At 37.6% G+C, this 13,824-nt stretch overlaps 1 protein-coding gene across 6 annotated transcripts in view; it reads left to right on the top strand.

The window, feature by feature from the left end:
• PTBP3 (polypyrimidine tract binding protein 3) overlaps window positions 1-13,824 on the top strand; it is a 92,328-nt gene that overhangs the window by 53,240 nt on the left and 25,264 nt on the right. For all 6 annotated transcript variants that reach the window (XM_055427591.2, XM_055427590.2, XM_055427589.2 and 3 more), the window contains 3 exons: window positions 292-456; window positions 11,324-11,434; window positions 12,886-13,060. In XM_055427591.2, the coding sequence (XP_055283566.1) occupies window positions 292-456; window positions 11,324-11,434; window positions 12,886-13,060 (451 nt within the window). The remainder of the gene's footprint in view (window positions 1-291; window positions 457-11,323; window positions 11,435-12,885; window positions 13,061-13,824) is intronic.

Below are 13,824 nucleotides of genomic sequence, written 5' to 3'. Positions count from 1 at the left end.
TAAAAAATTAGGATATGAAAGTTATATACAAGTTTTCTTCTTTTTTAGCTGTATTTTTTTCATTTATTCAAATAAATTTGAGCAACTTTCTTAAATATTGTGTCACTGTGATAAGAGAACAAGACTTTTGATACTTGACTGATGACAATATTAGGGTATATGCATCCAGAGAAAGTTTAGCAAATATGTATATTTTTATTTAACCGTAGTACTTCATATTAATTTATGTCAACTAAGGATTATATAATGTGTCTGTGTAACCACAAGTTCTCATTTTGGATTGTTATATAGAGAGCCCAAGCTGCACTGCAGGCTGTCAGTGCAGTCCAGTCAGGAAGTCTGGCCCTTGCTGGAGCTCCTACCAATGAAGGCACAGTCCTACCTGGGCAGAGCCCCGTGCTCCGAATAATTATTGAAAACCTCTTTTATCCTGTCACCCTGGAAGTTCTTCATCAGGTAAGGAGGAAAACTCTTATGAAAACAGAGTCAAATATGACCTCTGTAACTTTTAATGTTTTCTGTCTTTAGTTTTTCAGGTTGTTGATTCTGGTTAATATATTTACTTAAATAATAAAAGTCTTCAGCATTCTGTTTCATGCAAGGAATAGTGTCAGTTAGAGAGAGTTTTTGAAAGCATCCTTTTTCTAACCTAAATACTTAATTTAAAAAGGTATGTAAGAATCATATGTTTTTATACCTAAGCATGAAAATAAAGCGTGAAAGTGAAAGTCGCTCAGTCGTGTCCGACTCTTTGTGATTCATGTCCATGGAATTCTCCAGGCCAGAATACTGGAGTGGGCAGTCTTTCCCTTCTCCAGGGAATCTTCCCAACCCAGGGATCGAACCCAGGTCTCCCGCATTGCAGGCAGATTCTTTACCAGCTGAGCCACAAGGGAAGCCCAAAGAAAGCATAGACTCCTGTAAAAAAAAAATTGGTGCTAGTTATTCCTGAGAAAGTAACATCAATATATAAAACAACAAATTTATTTCTATAGATTCCTCCATACATTTGAGCACTTTTATTTTAAAAACTTTAAAAGGAAGATATGAGTAACTTCACATGTAATATGGAAGTATCAAGTTAAATACTGACTCAACATAGACTATCCATTACTATGTCTAAACCGTCTTGATAAGAGGCAGTGTACCACATCATGGCCTACATCAAGAGACCGAATTTAAGAAATGCAAGATCTGTCACCTAGCTATTACTTAATTTTGCAATGAATAAAATTAAATCTCTGATAATTGATGAGTTGAGTATTGTAAAGAATAATTGAAGAACCAGTCAGAATTCAAGCCTCCTGATATCAGCTCCAGTATTCCATTTCATTATACTTAACAACCTATATATAAAAATTATTTTAAAACACTGAAACATATGCTGATTTTCATATTTACATCTCTATATATAATATTAAACAGCATAACCCTAGGGCAATTTAGAATCATTTTAACTGTTTTCTAAACCTTTGGGTTTGTACTGTTGAATGAAGAGTCATGGGGGGTTGAATGTGTGCAGTTATATCTAAGAATTGAAACGTATCCTCTCCTGTTCTCACATTTTACAAATAAGGGAACTGGGAACCTTAGAAGTTGTTACTTTCCCCACAGTTGTACCAACTGGTGATAAGAGCTCAGATATATTTCCTAATATGGTTCATGTTGGGCTTCCCTGATGGCGCAGACAGTAAAGAATCCATGTGCAATGCGGGAGACCTGGGTTCGAACCCTGGGTTGGGAAGATCCCCTGGAGGAGGACATGGCAACCCACTCCAGTATTCTTGCCTGGAGAATGCGCATTGACAGAGGAGCCTGGTGGGCTACAGTCCATAGGGTCGCAAAGGGTTGGACATGACTGAATGACTAAGCACAGCACATGGTTCACATGCTATGCATGTAAATATCAAAATGTACCATTTATTATGCCTACCCTATTCCCTATAATAGTCTCCTGAGTACCATTTTCTAAATATGTATGTTTGTGAAGCATGTCCTGTGGAGGGCTTTAGCAGTGGTATTCATAGCCACTGTTGTTTCCTAAAAGGGTTCAGCAGTTACTTAATGGATTGGCTTCTTTGTCCTGATGGATTTTCGTCTCTTCTGTTTATCCCAACAAGTAGCACCAAGCCCTCTGTGATCCATCAGCATTTTTTGTTTGCTTTTGCTCCTGTAGCACTGTAGCTGCTGCTGCTAAGTCTGTTGCTTCACAAAAGATGTTATTACACCTGTGGCTCAACATTGCTATCAGTCAGCAGTGAACTCAGCCCAGGTTGTGTGGTCCTATTTAGTTATTCCATTTGTCATTTCCCTGAGACCAGTAACAAACCTTGTTTCTCTCCCTAAAGATCATGGGTCCTTCAAGTGAAGAGAAGTGTTTCTGAGTCTTCAGTGGTAACCGTTGGGATAGGATTCTCGGCCCTTTAGTTATAGCAGTCTCCTGTTTAATGCTCCTTCACACTGCTGTTGGAAAAAGCAAAATTTCTCACCAGGGCCCTTAGTGCCCCACGTGCAGACCTCTCGCTGTCTCTCTAACCTCACTTCCTGACTGTCCTGCTTACGTAGCACCCCGGCTTTTCTGGCCTTTGACCCTCTTCCTCTTACCCTTCTTATTGCTGTCTTAGTCCATTTCTGTCTTCTATTTCTTAGGCCCAGCCACTTAGCTGAATCTACATCATTCCATTTGCAGCTCAAATTCACCTCCTCAGAGTGTCTTTCTCTAATTATATTAACTAAGCCCTTACCCCTGGCACTCCATTCCATTAGCCGATTTAAGTGTAGTATCAGTTCAGTTCAGTTCAGTTCAGTCACTCAGTCGTGTCCGACTCTCCGCGACCCCATGAATCACAGCACGCCAGGCCCCCCTGTCCATCACCAACTCCCGGAGTTCACTCAAACTCATGTCCACAGAGTCGGCGATGCCATCCAGCCATCTCATTCTCCGTCGTCCCCTTCTCCTCCCGCCCCCAACCTTTCCCAGCATCAGAGTCTTTTCCAGTGAGTCAACTCGTCTCATGAGGTGGCCAAAGTATTGGAGTTTCAGCTTTAGCATCAGTCCCTCCAATGAACATCCAGGATTGATCTCCTTTAGAATGGACTGGTTGGATCTCCTTGCAGTATAAGGGACTCTCAAGAGTCTTCTCCAACACCACAGTTCAAAAGCATCGATTCTTTGGCGATCAGCTTTCTTCACAGTCCAACTCTCACATCCATACATGACCACGGGAAAAACCATAGCCTTGACTAGATGGACCTTGGTTGGCAAAGTAATGTCTCTGCTTTTTAATATACTATCAAGGTTGGTCATAACTTTCCTTCCAAGGAGCAAGCGTCTTTTAATTTCATGGCTGCAGTCAGCATCTGCAGTGATTTTGGAGCCCCAAAAAATAAAGTCTGACACTGTTTCCACGGTTTTTCCATCTATTTCCCATGAAGTGATGGGACCAGATGCCATGATCTTTGTTTTCTGAATGTTGAGCTTCAAGCCAACCTTTTCACTCTCCTCTTTCACTTTCATCAAGAGGCTTTTAGCATAGTAATAAAGGATACCAGTTTCTGGAGCTGGTTTGAACCCTAGCTCTACCACCTACTGCCTCTATAACCTTGGGCAAGAAACTTGCTGCTTCTATGTCTTTTTCTTATTTATATAATGGGGGCGAAGATGATATCTATTTTATACCTTTGTTGTGAGGGTTTCATGGGTTGATGCATTTGAAGCACTTCCTGCAGTGCCTGTTACATTGTAAGTACTCAAGAAATGTTCAGTGTATTTACTGGATGCTAGTAAGAAACTGGCATCTGCGTTGTAAGAAACAGATCCTTGCTCTTGTAGCCTTCTGGGTAAGATGTAAGTAATAGCATGAAATGTGATAAATATTGTGATTGGGGAATACATGGAAGAGGAGAGTTGGTTGCTCATGTTATAATTAGCAAATTTTTCTGTATTCTTTGCTGAAGAGTTGACATTAGCTAAACTGCTCTCTAACATCTGTGGAAGCAAGTGTTTTTCCTTTAGCTCATGGTGGGGGAATTCAGAGTGACTGAGATGGGAATGGTGCTATTTCAGATGACAGAAGTTTCAGATGACGGAAGTATTTACAATATGATGACATTTGAGCAGAAGCTTGAAGAATGTGAGGGTGTTAAATTATGTGTATATGTGGTAGAATAATGATCCACTCAGAAAGAACAGCAAGTGCAAAGTCCCTAAAATGGAAGTGTGCTTAATGTATTCAAATATCAGAAAAAGGACTGTCATTGGAAGTAAAAAAAAAACTAGGAAAGCTATGACTGATAGGCTCAGAGAAGGGGTTAAGACTTGATGATGCAGAGCCTTTGTAACCTTTACAGTGAGTAAAATAGGAAGCCATAGGAAGCCATGGAGAATTTTGAGCAGAGGAGTGAGATGACAGGTTGAATGTTTTAACAGAATCACTCTTGTTGCTATGTTAAAGATGAACTGTAGGCATAAGTCATGGAGAAAGAAACGGCAACCCACTCCAGTATTCTTGCCTGGAGAATTCCATGGACAGAGGAGCCTGGCGGGCTACAATCCATGGGGTTGCAAAGAGTCAGACACGGCTAAGTGACTAGGACACACACGTAGGCATAAGTGAAGGTTCTTAGCATAGTCCAGATGAGAGATGGTGTTGACCCAGGTGGGGATGTGGGCGCTGGAAGTGGCGATTACATATGTATTTGGAAAGATGTGCTGATGGGTTGAGTAGATGTGAGTTATGAAGAGAAAGAGAGTAACCATCAATGCTTTCCAGATTGTGGATGTGAACATCTGGTAAAGCAGAGCCATCTTATACTAGATAGTAGAAAAGCTGTGGGGCAAGGGTGGGAGGTAGGGGAGGAGTCAAGAGTATATTTTCAACTTAAATTGGAGATACCTGTTAGACACCCAATGGGAGATATTGAAGAAACATTTGGGAAATAAGTCTGTATTGCACGTAAGAATTCAGGACTGGAAAATTGGTGATCATTTGCATATGACTGGCACTTAAGCCTGCGGGATTGAATGGCATCACTTAGTATTTGTAGGTAAAGAAGGCATTCATCAACTGATTCATTATGTAAACTCAACCCTGCATTCTAAAAAATTTCTTTGTCCACTAACGGAGTAAGGCAAAACAGTATTTTTTTGGAATTTATTGTTTTGAAGTATCCTCATGTGTGGAGTTAGTTATGTCCAACAGAGGTCCAATAGATGAATCTCTTCAGGATGAAAGACAGATAAGTCCTTTTTGAATCGAAGTATAAAGATAAATAGCTTGCAAAAGTCTATTATTATTGTATCAACTAGAAGAATCAACACTAGTAATATAAAATTCTAAAATTCTAATTAAAAAAAATACTTATTTCTTTTTGACTGCTGGGTCTTCGTTGCTCTGTGGGCTTTTTCCTAGTTGTGGCAAGCAGGGGCTACTGTCTCATTGCAGTGCATGGGCTTCTCATTGCAGTGGCTTCTCTTGTGGAGTGCGGGCTCTGGGGCGTAGAGGCTTCGGTAGTTGCAGACCTTGGGCTTGGTGGTTGGGGTTCCCAGGCTCTAGGGCACAGCCTTAATAGTTGGAGCACACAGATGTAGTTGTTCACAGTATGTGGGGTCTTCCTGGATCAGGGATCGAACCTGTGTCTCCTGCATTGGCAGGCAGAGTCTTTACCACTGAGCCAGCGGGGAAGCCCCCAAATTCTAATTTTTAAGTCACCTTTTTTGTTGCCTACAAAAACTATTGTAAACAAATTTTGGCCAATGTGCTTGCTATTTTAGAAATTCTAGTATGAATAATGCTTTTTTCAAGTGAATACTAGTGAACATTTTCAGTTTCTGGCAAGTTCTATTTATCACTCTTTATTAATCTTCATCACCCTGAAGATTCGTGTTACCAGAATCTGATCCCTTGTATTTTATTAGTCCCATTTTAAAGTCTGAAAAGATTAAAATGCACAAGACATATCAAAAGTTGAGTCTCTGTGTATTTGTGTCTGTGACAGACACATATTAGGGAAGTTGTCAAAGACCTTGTAATCAATAAAAATATATATTAAACTTTTCTAAACATTGATCTTTTGAGGCCAAATCTATTTAAAAATAAGTGTTTTGATAGCTATAAAAAGTTGTTAAAAATCACACTTCAGGCATTGCTGAATTCCCTGATATTGGTGTTTGCTTACTTTAATAATATCAGATTGATCTTTGTAGCTCCTCAGTAAATACAATCCAGGGAGCTCTAGAGAGCATGGTTAGCCAGGAGTACATTTATATTCTCTTAGCACATTCAGATGAAAATTATACAGCCAAACACATCTGCTAGGGAGGGTATACTTCAGGCTGTTGTTCAAATTAAATGAGAGAAAGAGATCTAAACATTAACAAAATCTGAAGATTAAGTGGAAATTAACTAGGTCCTATAGCAAAATACAGTATAAAAATCCCAAATTTTATAGCAAACTGTATGTTCTTGTTACTTCATTAACAAGATAGTTTACATTAAAAATGTTTATCATTTTAAAATTTGCATATTGCCATTATTCTTCAGTCAGGTCTCAGAGTATAATTTTTTTATTAATAATAAACTTTTTTTTTTGCATTTCAATAGTTTAATATGAACAATCATAACTAATTAACAGTATAACAATATTTTACAACTGAAATAATTAAAATAAACTATAAAATTACTACATAAAACAGGTCTGATCTAGCTTAATAATAAACTTTTACTCTGTGCCTCTTATGGAATTGTACTGAATACTAAAGAAATGACCAAGACAAGCAATATACCTTCAAGGAACTTTCAGTCTAATTAAAGGAGACATATATAGACAAATGTATAATACAGAATAAGTAAAACGGCAAGATAAGTATTTATATTAGGCCAGGAAGGGGATAAAAATATTTGGTAAAGAAAATGAACTCTATTGAGGTTTGGGTGAGGCTAAGCATTTTCTGGTGGCATTATTGCCTGAGCTGAGTTCTGAAAGAGAATAAATGAAAATTTCCTAGGCATTATATAAAGAGATCACAGGAACAGGGAAAAAGTCACATGCATAGGCATAGAAGTCTGAAACCGCTCGGTGTATCTGGAGAGCTACTGTAGTTGTTGATGTAAATAGTATAAAATAGAAAGTGTAAATAAATAGTGGAAAATAAATAGTGTCAGGAAATGAGGTTGGAGAGGTACACCAGGGAGAGATTGTGTGTGTTATACCCTCTGGTATAGTTCTCTACTTGGATTTTACTGTGTGGATAATGGGGAGATAGTGAGGAATTTTAAGCAGGGGAAAATGTAATCTGGCTTGTACTTTAGAACACTACCTGTGTCTGCAGTATGAAGGAGGGAAGTTAGGCAGTTAAATATATCTCCTTTTATATATATACACACACACACACACACACACACATATGTGTGTTTGTGTTAAAATATATGTGCATAACAAAAAAGAATCAAAATATTTAAGAAAAAAATCTGCTAGAACTACATAAACACTATTGTTGTTGGAGACTTTAATAATATCCCTCCAATACAGACTTATCCATAAGTCTGTATTGAGACTGTGACCATAACACGCACACATATACATTTTAAAGATACTTATTCATTTATCTGACGGTGTTGGCCCTTAGTTGCGGCAAATGGGATATTGCATTGTGTTGCGTGGGCTCAGAGGTTGCGGCATGCAGACTCTCTAGTTGTGGCACATGGGCTTAGTTGCTCCACAGTATATGGGATCTTATTAGTTTCCCAACCAGGGGAGTGTAGGGATCAAACCTTGCAGGGCAGATTGTTAACCACTGGACCACCAGGGAAGTCCCTGGTATTATTTAATAAACTTTATTCTCTAGGATATGAGGGTGTATTGAGGAAGTACTTATTATAAGACCAAACCTTTCATTAAAAGAGCAAAACAAAAATTTCCTAGTGTTTTTCAAAACAGAGTTATATGAGGGATTAAGGTCTTAACATTTTGAACCCTGAAGTATGACCATAATGAAGGTAACTGTATTTTTTTTTAAACATCTTAAATTTCAATAGAGAACCTTCAGACTACATCTTTAAGAAAGGAATTTTCTGGTGATCCCTTCCAAGACAAACTAGTTTCACAAGTCTTGTAGATCTCTTATAAGAATTGTTTGACTCTATTCAGTGGTATAAAGAATCCGCCTGCCAATATAGAAGACAGGTTCCATCCCAGGGTCGAGTAGGTCCCCTGGAGAAGGAAATGGCAGCCCACTCCAGGATTCTTGCCTGGGAAATCCCATGGACAGAGGAACCTGGCAGGCTATAGAGTCCATGGGGTCGTAAGAGTTGGGCGCAACTTAGTAACTAAACAACAACAAGGTTCCTCATAAAAGTAGAATCACTTATCATTTGCTGTTTTGAGACTGGCTTATTTCACATAAAAGTGTCTTCAGGGTTCATCAGTATTGTAGCATGTGTGAGAATTTCCTTCCTTTTTAAAGCTGAATAACATTCCATTGTATGTATACACCACGTTTTGTTTATTCGTTCATCTGTGGATGGACACGAGTTGCCATTGAGCATCTTTTCATGTGCTTATTGCTATTTGATTGTCTTCTTTGGAGAAGTGAAGTGAAAGTCGCTCAGTTGTGTCCGACTCTTTGCAACCCCATGGACTGTCTGTGGAATTCTGCAGGCCAGAATACTGGAGTGGGTAGCCTTTTCCTTCTCCAGGGGATCTTCCCAACCCGGGGGTCGAACCCAGGTCTCCCGCATTGCAGGAGGATTCTTTACCAACTGAGCTATCAGGGAAGCCCTTTCTTTGGAGAAAGTTCTTTTCAAATCCTTTGCCTGTTTTTTAAATTGGGTTTTTGTCGTTGTTGACTTGTAGGAATTCTTTTCATATTTCTGTATATTATCAGATAAACGATTTGCGAATATTGTCTCATTTTGTGGGTTGCCTTTTCAATACTGTTGATAGTCTTTTTGTGAACATGAGTTTTAATTTTGATGTATTTGAATTTTTCTGTTTTTTCTTTTGTTGCCTGTCCTCTAGAATGGTTATTCTTGATCATTCTTTCTGATAATAAAAAAGCAGGATATGTGCCTATTAAGGAAACACATACATAGTGTGTAATGACAGCAAATTCTTACCAGCATAGGGAATACTTAGGTTTAAGAAGCAGGACACGTTTCTGGCTTATTAAAATCCAGATGTAAAATAAGACGTCAGAGGAAAGCATAATGCATTGTAGGAACCCTGGCCATGAACTTCTGTGCTAGGGAAGTAGAACAAGTGTTGTAAGAGCATTGGTAACCAGGGGTCTGTCAGGAAACCTTCCCCTCATTTTGTTTATTCCTCTTCTCCAAAGACTCTTCAGAGAGGCCTTCCTTGAGCACCCTTGCACCTTCCCAACTTGCATCACGCTCATCCCTTTCCCTTTTATTTTTAAAACAAAATACTTTTGTATGACCAGGTATTGTTATTTATTTGCTTATTTATTGTCTTGACTTTCCTTACAAGAGCAGAGACTCCTTTCTTCCTTCCTTCCTTCCTTCTGATTTTTAGGTGTTTTTTCCTGTTACTGGTTTCTTGTTTCAATCTGTAATTGAGAATATACGTTGCATGATTTTTATTGTTTTACATTTAAGTGTGCTTTGTGGCTCAGCATATATCTGTCTTGGTGTTCATGCGCATTCTGCTGTTATTGGCTGTGTTAGTCTAAAAATGTGAATTAGGTCCAGCCCCTCTCCCCTTTGGTAATCGTACGTTTGATCACAGTCTCAATACAGCCTTATCCGTAAGTCCGTATTGGAGGGATATTATTAAAGCCTCCAACAACAGTAGTGTTTTTGTAGTTCTAACAGCTTTTTTTCTGAAGTATTTTGGTTCTACGCACATACATTTTAAAGATTGTTCTGTCTTCTTGGATAAATGACTCCCATTATCTTAAATAGCATCCCTCATTATCCCTGATAATTTTTCTTCAGAGGTCAGCCTTGTAGGAAGTGAATATAGCTCTGCCAGTTTTTCTTAAAAATTAGTGTTAGCATCGGAGAAGGCACTGGCAACCCACTCCAGTACTCTTGCCTGGAAACTCCCATGGACGGAGGAGCCTGGTAGGCCATGGGATCGCTAAGAGTTGGACACGACTGAGTGACTTCACTTTTCACTTTCATGCATTGGAGAAGGAAATGGCAACCCACTCCAGTGTTCTTGCCTGGAGAATTCCAGGGACGGGGGAGCCTGGTGGGCTGCCATCTGGGGTCTCACAGAGTCGGACACGACTGAAGCGACTTAGCAGCAGCAGCAGCAGTGTTATTAGCATGGTGCATCTTTCTCTCTCTTTAGCTTAAGTCTTTATATTTAAAGTGGATTTCTCTCAAATAACCTGGAGTTGGGTCTTGCATGTGCTTTTTAAAAAGCCCACTCTAACAGTTATGTGTTTTAATTAGCGTATTTAGAACATTGACACATTTAAAGTGATTTTTTACTATATCTGCCAAGATATATCTGGACATATATCTGCCAAGTTGATAACTGTTTCCTACTTACTGCGCTTGTTTGTGGTTTCCTCCCGCGTTCTCTTCCTGCCTTTTCTAGTTTTTGTCCCGTTTCACATTTTGTTTTCTTAGAATTCTTTAGAGCATTTTTAGTTCACAAAACACTTTGAGCAGAATATTTATACCTCCTTAATCCCACAGACATGCTGCTGCTGCTGCTGCTAAGTCGCTTCAGTCGTGTCCGACTCTGTGCGACCCCCTATGTTTCCCCTATTATCAAGATTTTGCGTTAGTATGGTACTGTTGTTTAAAATTGATGAACCAGTGCTGAGATTCTTGTTTCTATTTTGTTCACTCCTGACTTCTCAGAGCTTATACCGATTCTCTATGACTATTTGATGAATTAATAGAGCATTGGACATTTTGTTCTTCATTTTGTTGAATATTTGGTAGTTTTCCTTTCTATAAAGATTTTAGGAAGTAGATGCTGATTCTCAGGCTGAAATAGTTGATCTGTGTGACTTTTCCATTTCCAAGTATATGCTTTGCAACACCATTACCTTATAGCACTAATTAATTCCTGTTGTAACCTTCTGTTTCAGTACTGTGCCAATTATGACAAGTTATAAAATAGATTAAATATTTAGTTCCTATTGTATGTCAGACACTGTTTTAAGCAACGTATGGGTTTAGAACATGAACATCTTAGGCTTGATTTAAGTAATTTTGGTACCAGTAGTTTTAATAAAGGAGATTATTTTCATTTAAAACTGAGATTTATGAATCAAGTTGTATTTATAAAGATAAGTTAGCTGAATTTTTCCCTTAAATTTAACCTAATGTGAACTTTTTTCCAGATATTTTCTAAATTTGGCACAGTCTTAAAGATTATCACCTTTACAAAGAATAATCAGTTTCAAGCCTTGCTTCAGTATGCTGACCCATTGAATGCACATTATGCCAAAATGGTAATTATGATCTTTGTTTCATTTTTCAATTGTTATTATAGTCACTTCAGTGATACTAAAGAAAGTCATCATATCTTCTCCTATGCTGTAGTTTACTATGTTATTTTAAAAATTGTAATAAAATATACAAACTAATTTACCATTTTTAAATGTACTGTTCCATATGTTCTTTTTAGAGTCTAAAAGCTACTTCTTTCTTCATATGAAATGGTTTCAAATCACTTATCATTTCTTATATTTCTGGGACTCATTTCTGTTTTGTCATATTTGAAGTCTAGAGTTGAGAAAAGTACTCCTGATATAATCTAACTAATAGAATAGAATTATCTTTGCCCTAGTGCCCTCATTTACCTCTATTACGTGAGCCAGTGATTGATTTCTATATTTTTGCAACTGTATTCACTGTTGAATCTCATTGAGCTATAAATTGATAGACATTAAATCTTAGGAAATATGCTGCTTTCAATTCATATTGTCTTCTTTTTAGCACACAAGTGCTTGACTTTTGACAAGATATAAAACTTCACATTCAGTTTGGCTATGTTTGATCCGTCTCCTGTTGAGATCTATCCCTGACTCTAATCCTATCTCGCATCAGCATATGAGTCGTTGCTAGTTTTTCCCGAAGATGGAGACTGAGGTTGGCAGCACTTTGTGTGTCACTCAGTGTCCGCTCTTGACTCGGAATAACACTGACATTTGCCGTATCCTCTACCTGCGTGTATTGTTCCTGTTCCTTTACGGTGGCACACTCATCAGTAACTATTACGATAAATAAGCATTTTTTAGTACATTTGTTTTTTGTGTTTTAGTTTCTGGTATCTATTTTAGGTAAATTCAAGTGTTTGTGGAAGTCATTAGTAGCTTTAAATATCCCTTCGAAAGATCTTTATCATTATGGAAGAAGAGATTGCTAATTTTTGGTCTTGTATCTGCTCTGACTTAAAACTTCCCTCAATCTTGTTACTCAAAGAAAATAAATTTACAACAACAACAACAAAAAGTTGTTGATACTATTTCACATATTGTGGTTCTGACAAGTACCATTACAAAGACTTTATATCATCTTAACCTATGTAAACTACACTAATATGAATTAAGATGAAATTAAAATTTAAATATATTTAAACATTTTAAAATAATCGTAATAATAGTACAGTGTACAATAATGTATTATAGTTTTTCAAGCTTATACATTTCTCCTCTTCCATTTATCTTACCATAGATAAAATAGAGATTATCACTTTACAGAAGAAAAAACTGAGAAATAGAGTTTTCATTTTCTCTCTTAGGCTCACCCAGTTAGTGATAAAGGTAAAAGGAAATGCAATTCTTTGGCTTTTAGTTTAGTCCTCTCTGCTTTATGCCTGATTGCCACTTTTTGTCAAAGTAGAGGCTACTTGATTTATTGTTGTCTTGCAAAACATCAGTCCCTTTCTTACGTGCTTTAGGCTCTGGATGGCCAGAATATCTATAATGCATGCTGCACTCTGCGTATTGACTTCTCCAAGCTCACCAGCCTTAATGTGAAATATAATAATGACAAAAGCAGAGACTTCACTCGCTTAGACCTTCCCACTGGTGATGGCCAGCCATCCCTTGAACCCCCTATGGCTGCTGCTTTTGGTGAGTAGTTCTGTTTTGGGTCATAGAACAAGCTTTCTGAAGTTAAAAGTTTAATTTGTTAATCCATATATGTCAGCTGGTGTCGTCTTGGATTCTCTCAGGATTTCTAGAGAAAAGGGAGACTCATGGAACAAAAATGTGTTCGTTAACTGAATCTTAATATTAGTAGATTCTATTAGTTGTCAAAAACAAGTGGGTACCTAAAATTGAATTTATTTTCTAACATTAATTAGAGAATATTGCTCATTCTTTGTAAACCGTGCGACCATTTGTCTGGATTGAACAGTCTTACATATTGCCATTGGTTTGAACAAGTTGATTGACAGCCAGCAGAGTATTGGCATAGTGCTCTGGAGAGAAATGCTTCTCCTTTCTAAAGCAGTGATACTTTAAATATCTGTATTCAAAGAAGAGGATTTTTGGCTTTTAAACATCAGAACTTTTCGTCATTGCCCTAAGTCTGTGTGAAATTGCATTTCTGCATTAATAAAAATACAATCTTCTGTATTACTCATGCTAATTGTTGCTTTGAAGAGCTTCCTTCTTTTATTTAAGATCAGGTCTCAGTAATCTAAACTTTTGAAGTAAACCTTTATGTAAAAAGAAAAGTAGTGAATATCCTAGTTGCATATATCACTAGGTTAATGTACTTTTTGGCTTTACAGCCCTCAAATGCGGTTAATATTTAGATAAGGTATTAAATTTTGCCTTCGTGATTGATTTTTCTTTCCCAGATGACACCATAAAATATTAATTGAGACTTT

This window comes from Moschus berezovskii, chromosome 7, assembly GCF_049115385.1.
Source record: "Moschus berezovskii isolate FMDL1 chromosome 7, NW_MosBer_1.0, whole genome shotgun sequence".
Lineage (NCBI taxonomy): Eukaryota > Metazoa > Chordata > Mammalia > Artiodactyla > Moschidae > Moschus > Moschus berezovskii.
This window is presented reverse-complemented; position numbering and strand designations above follow the sequence as displayed.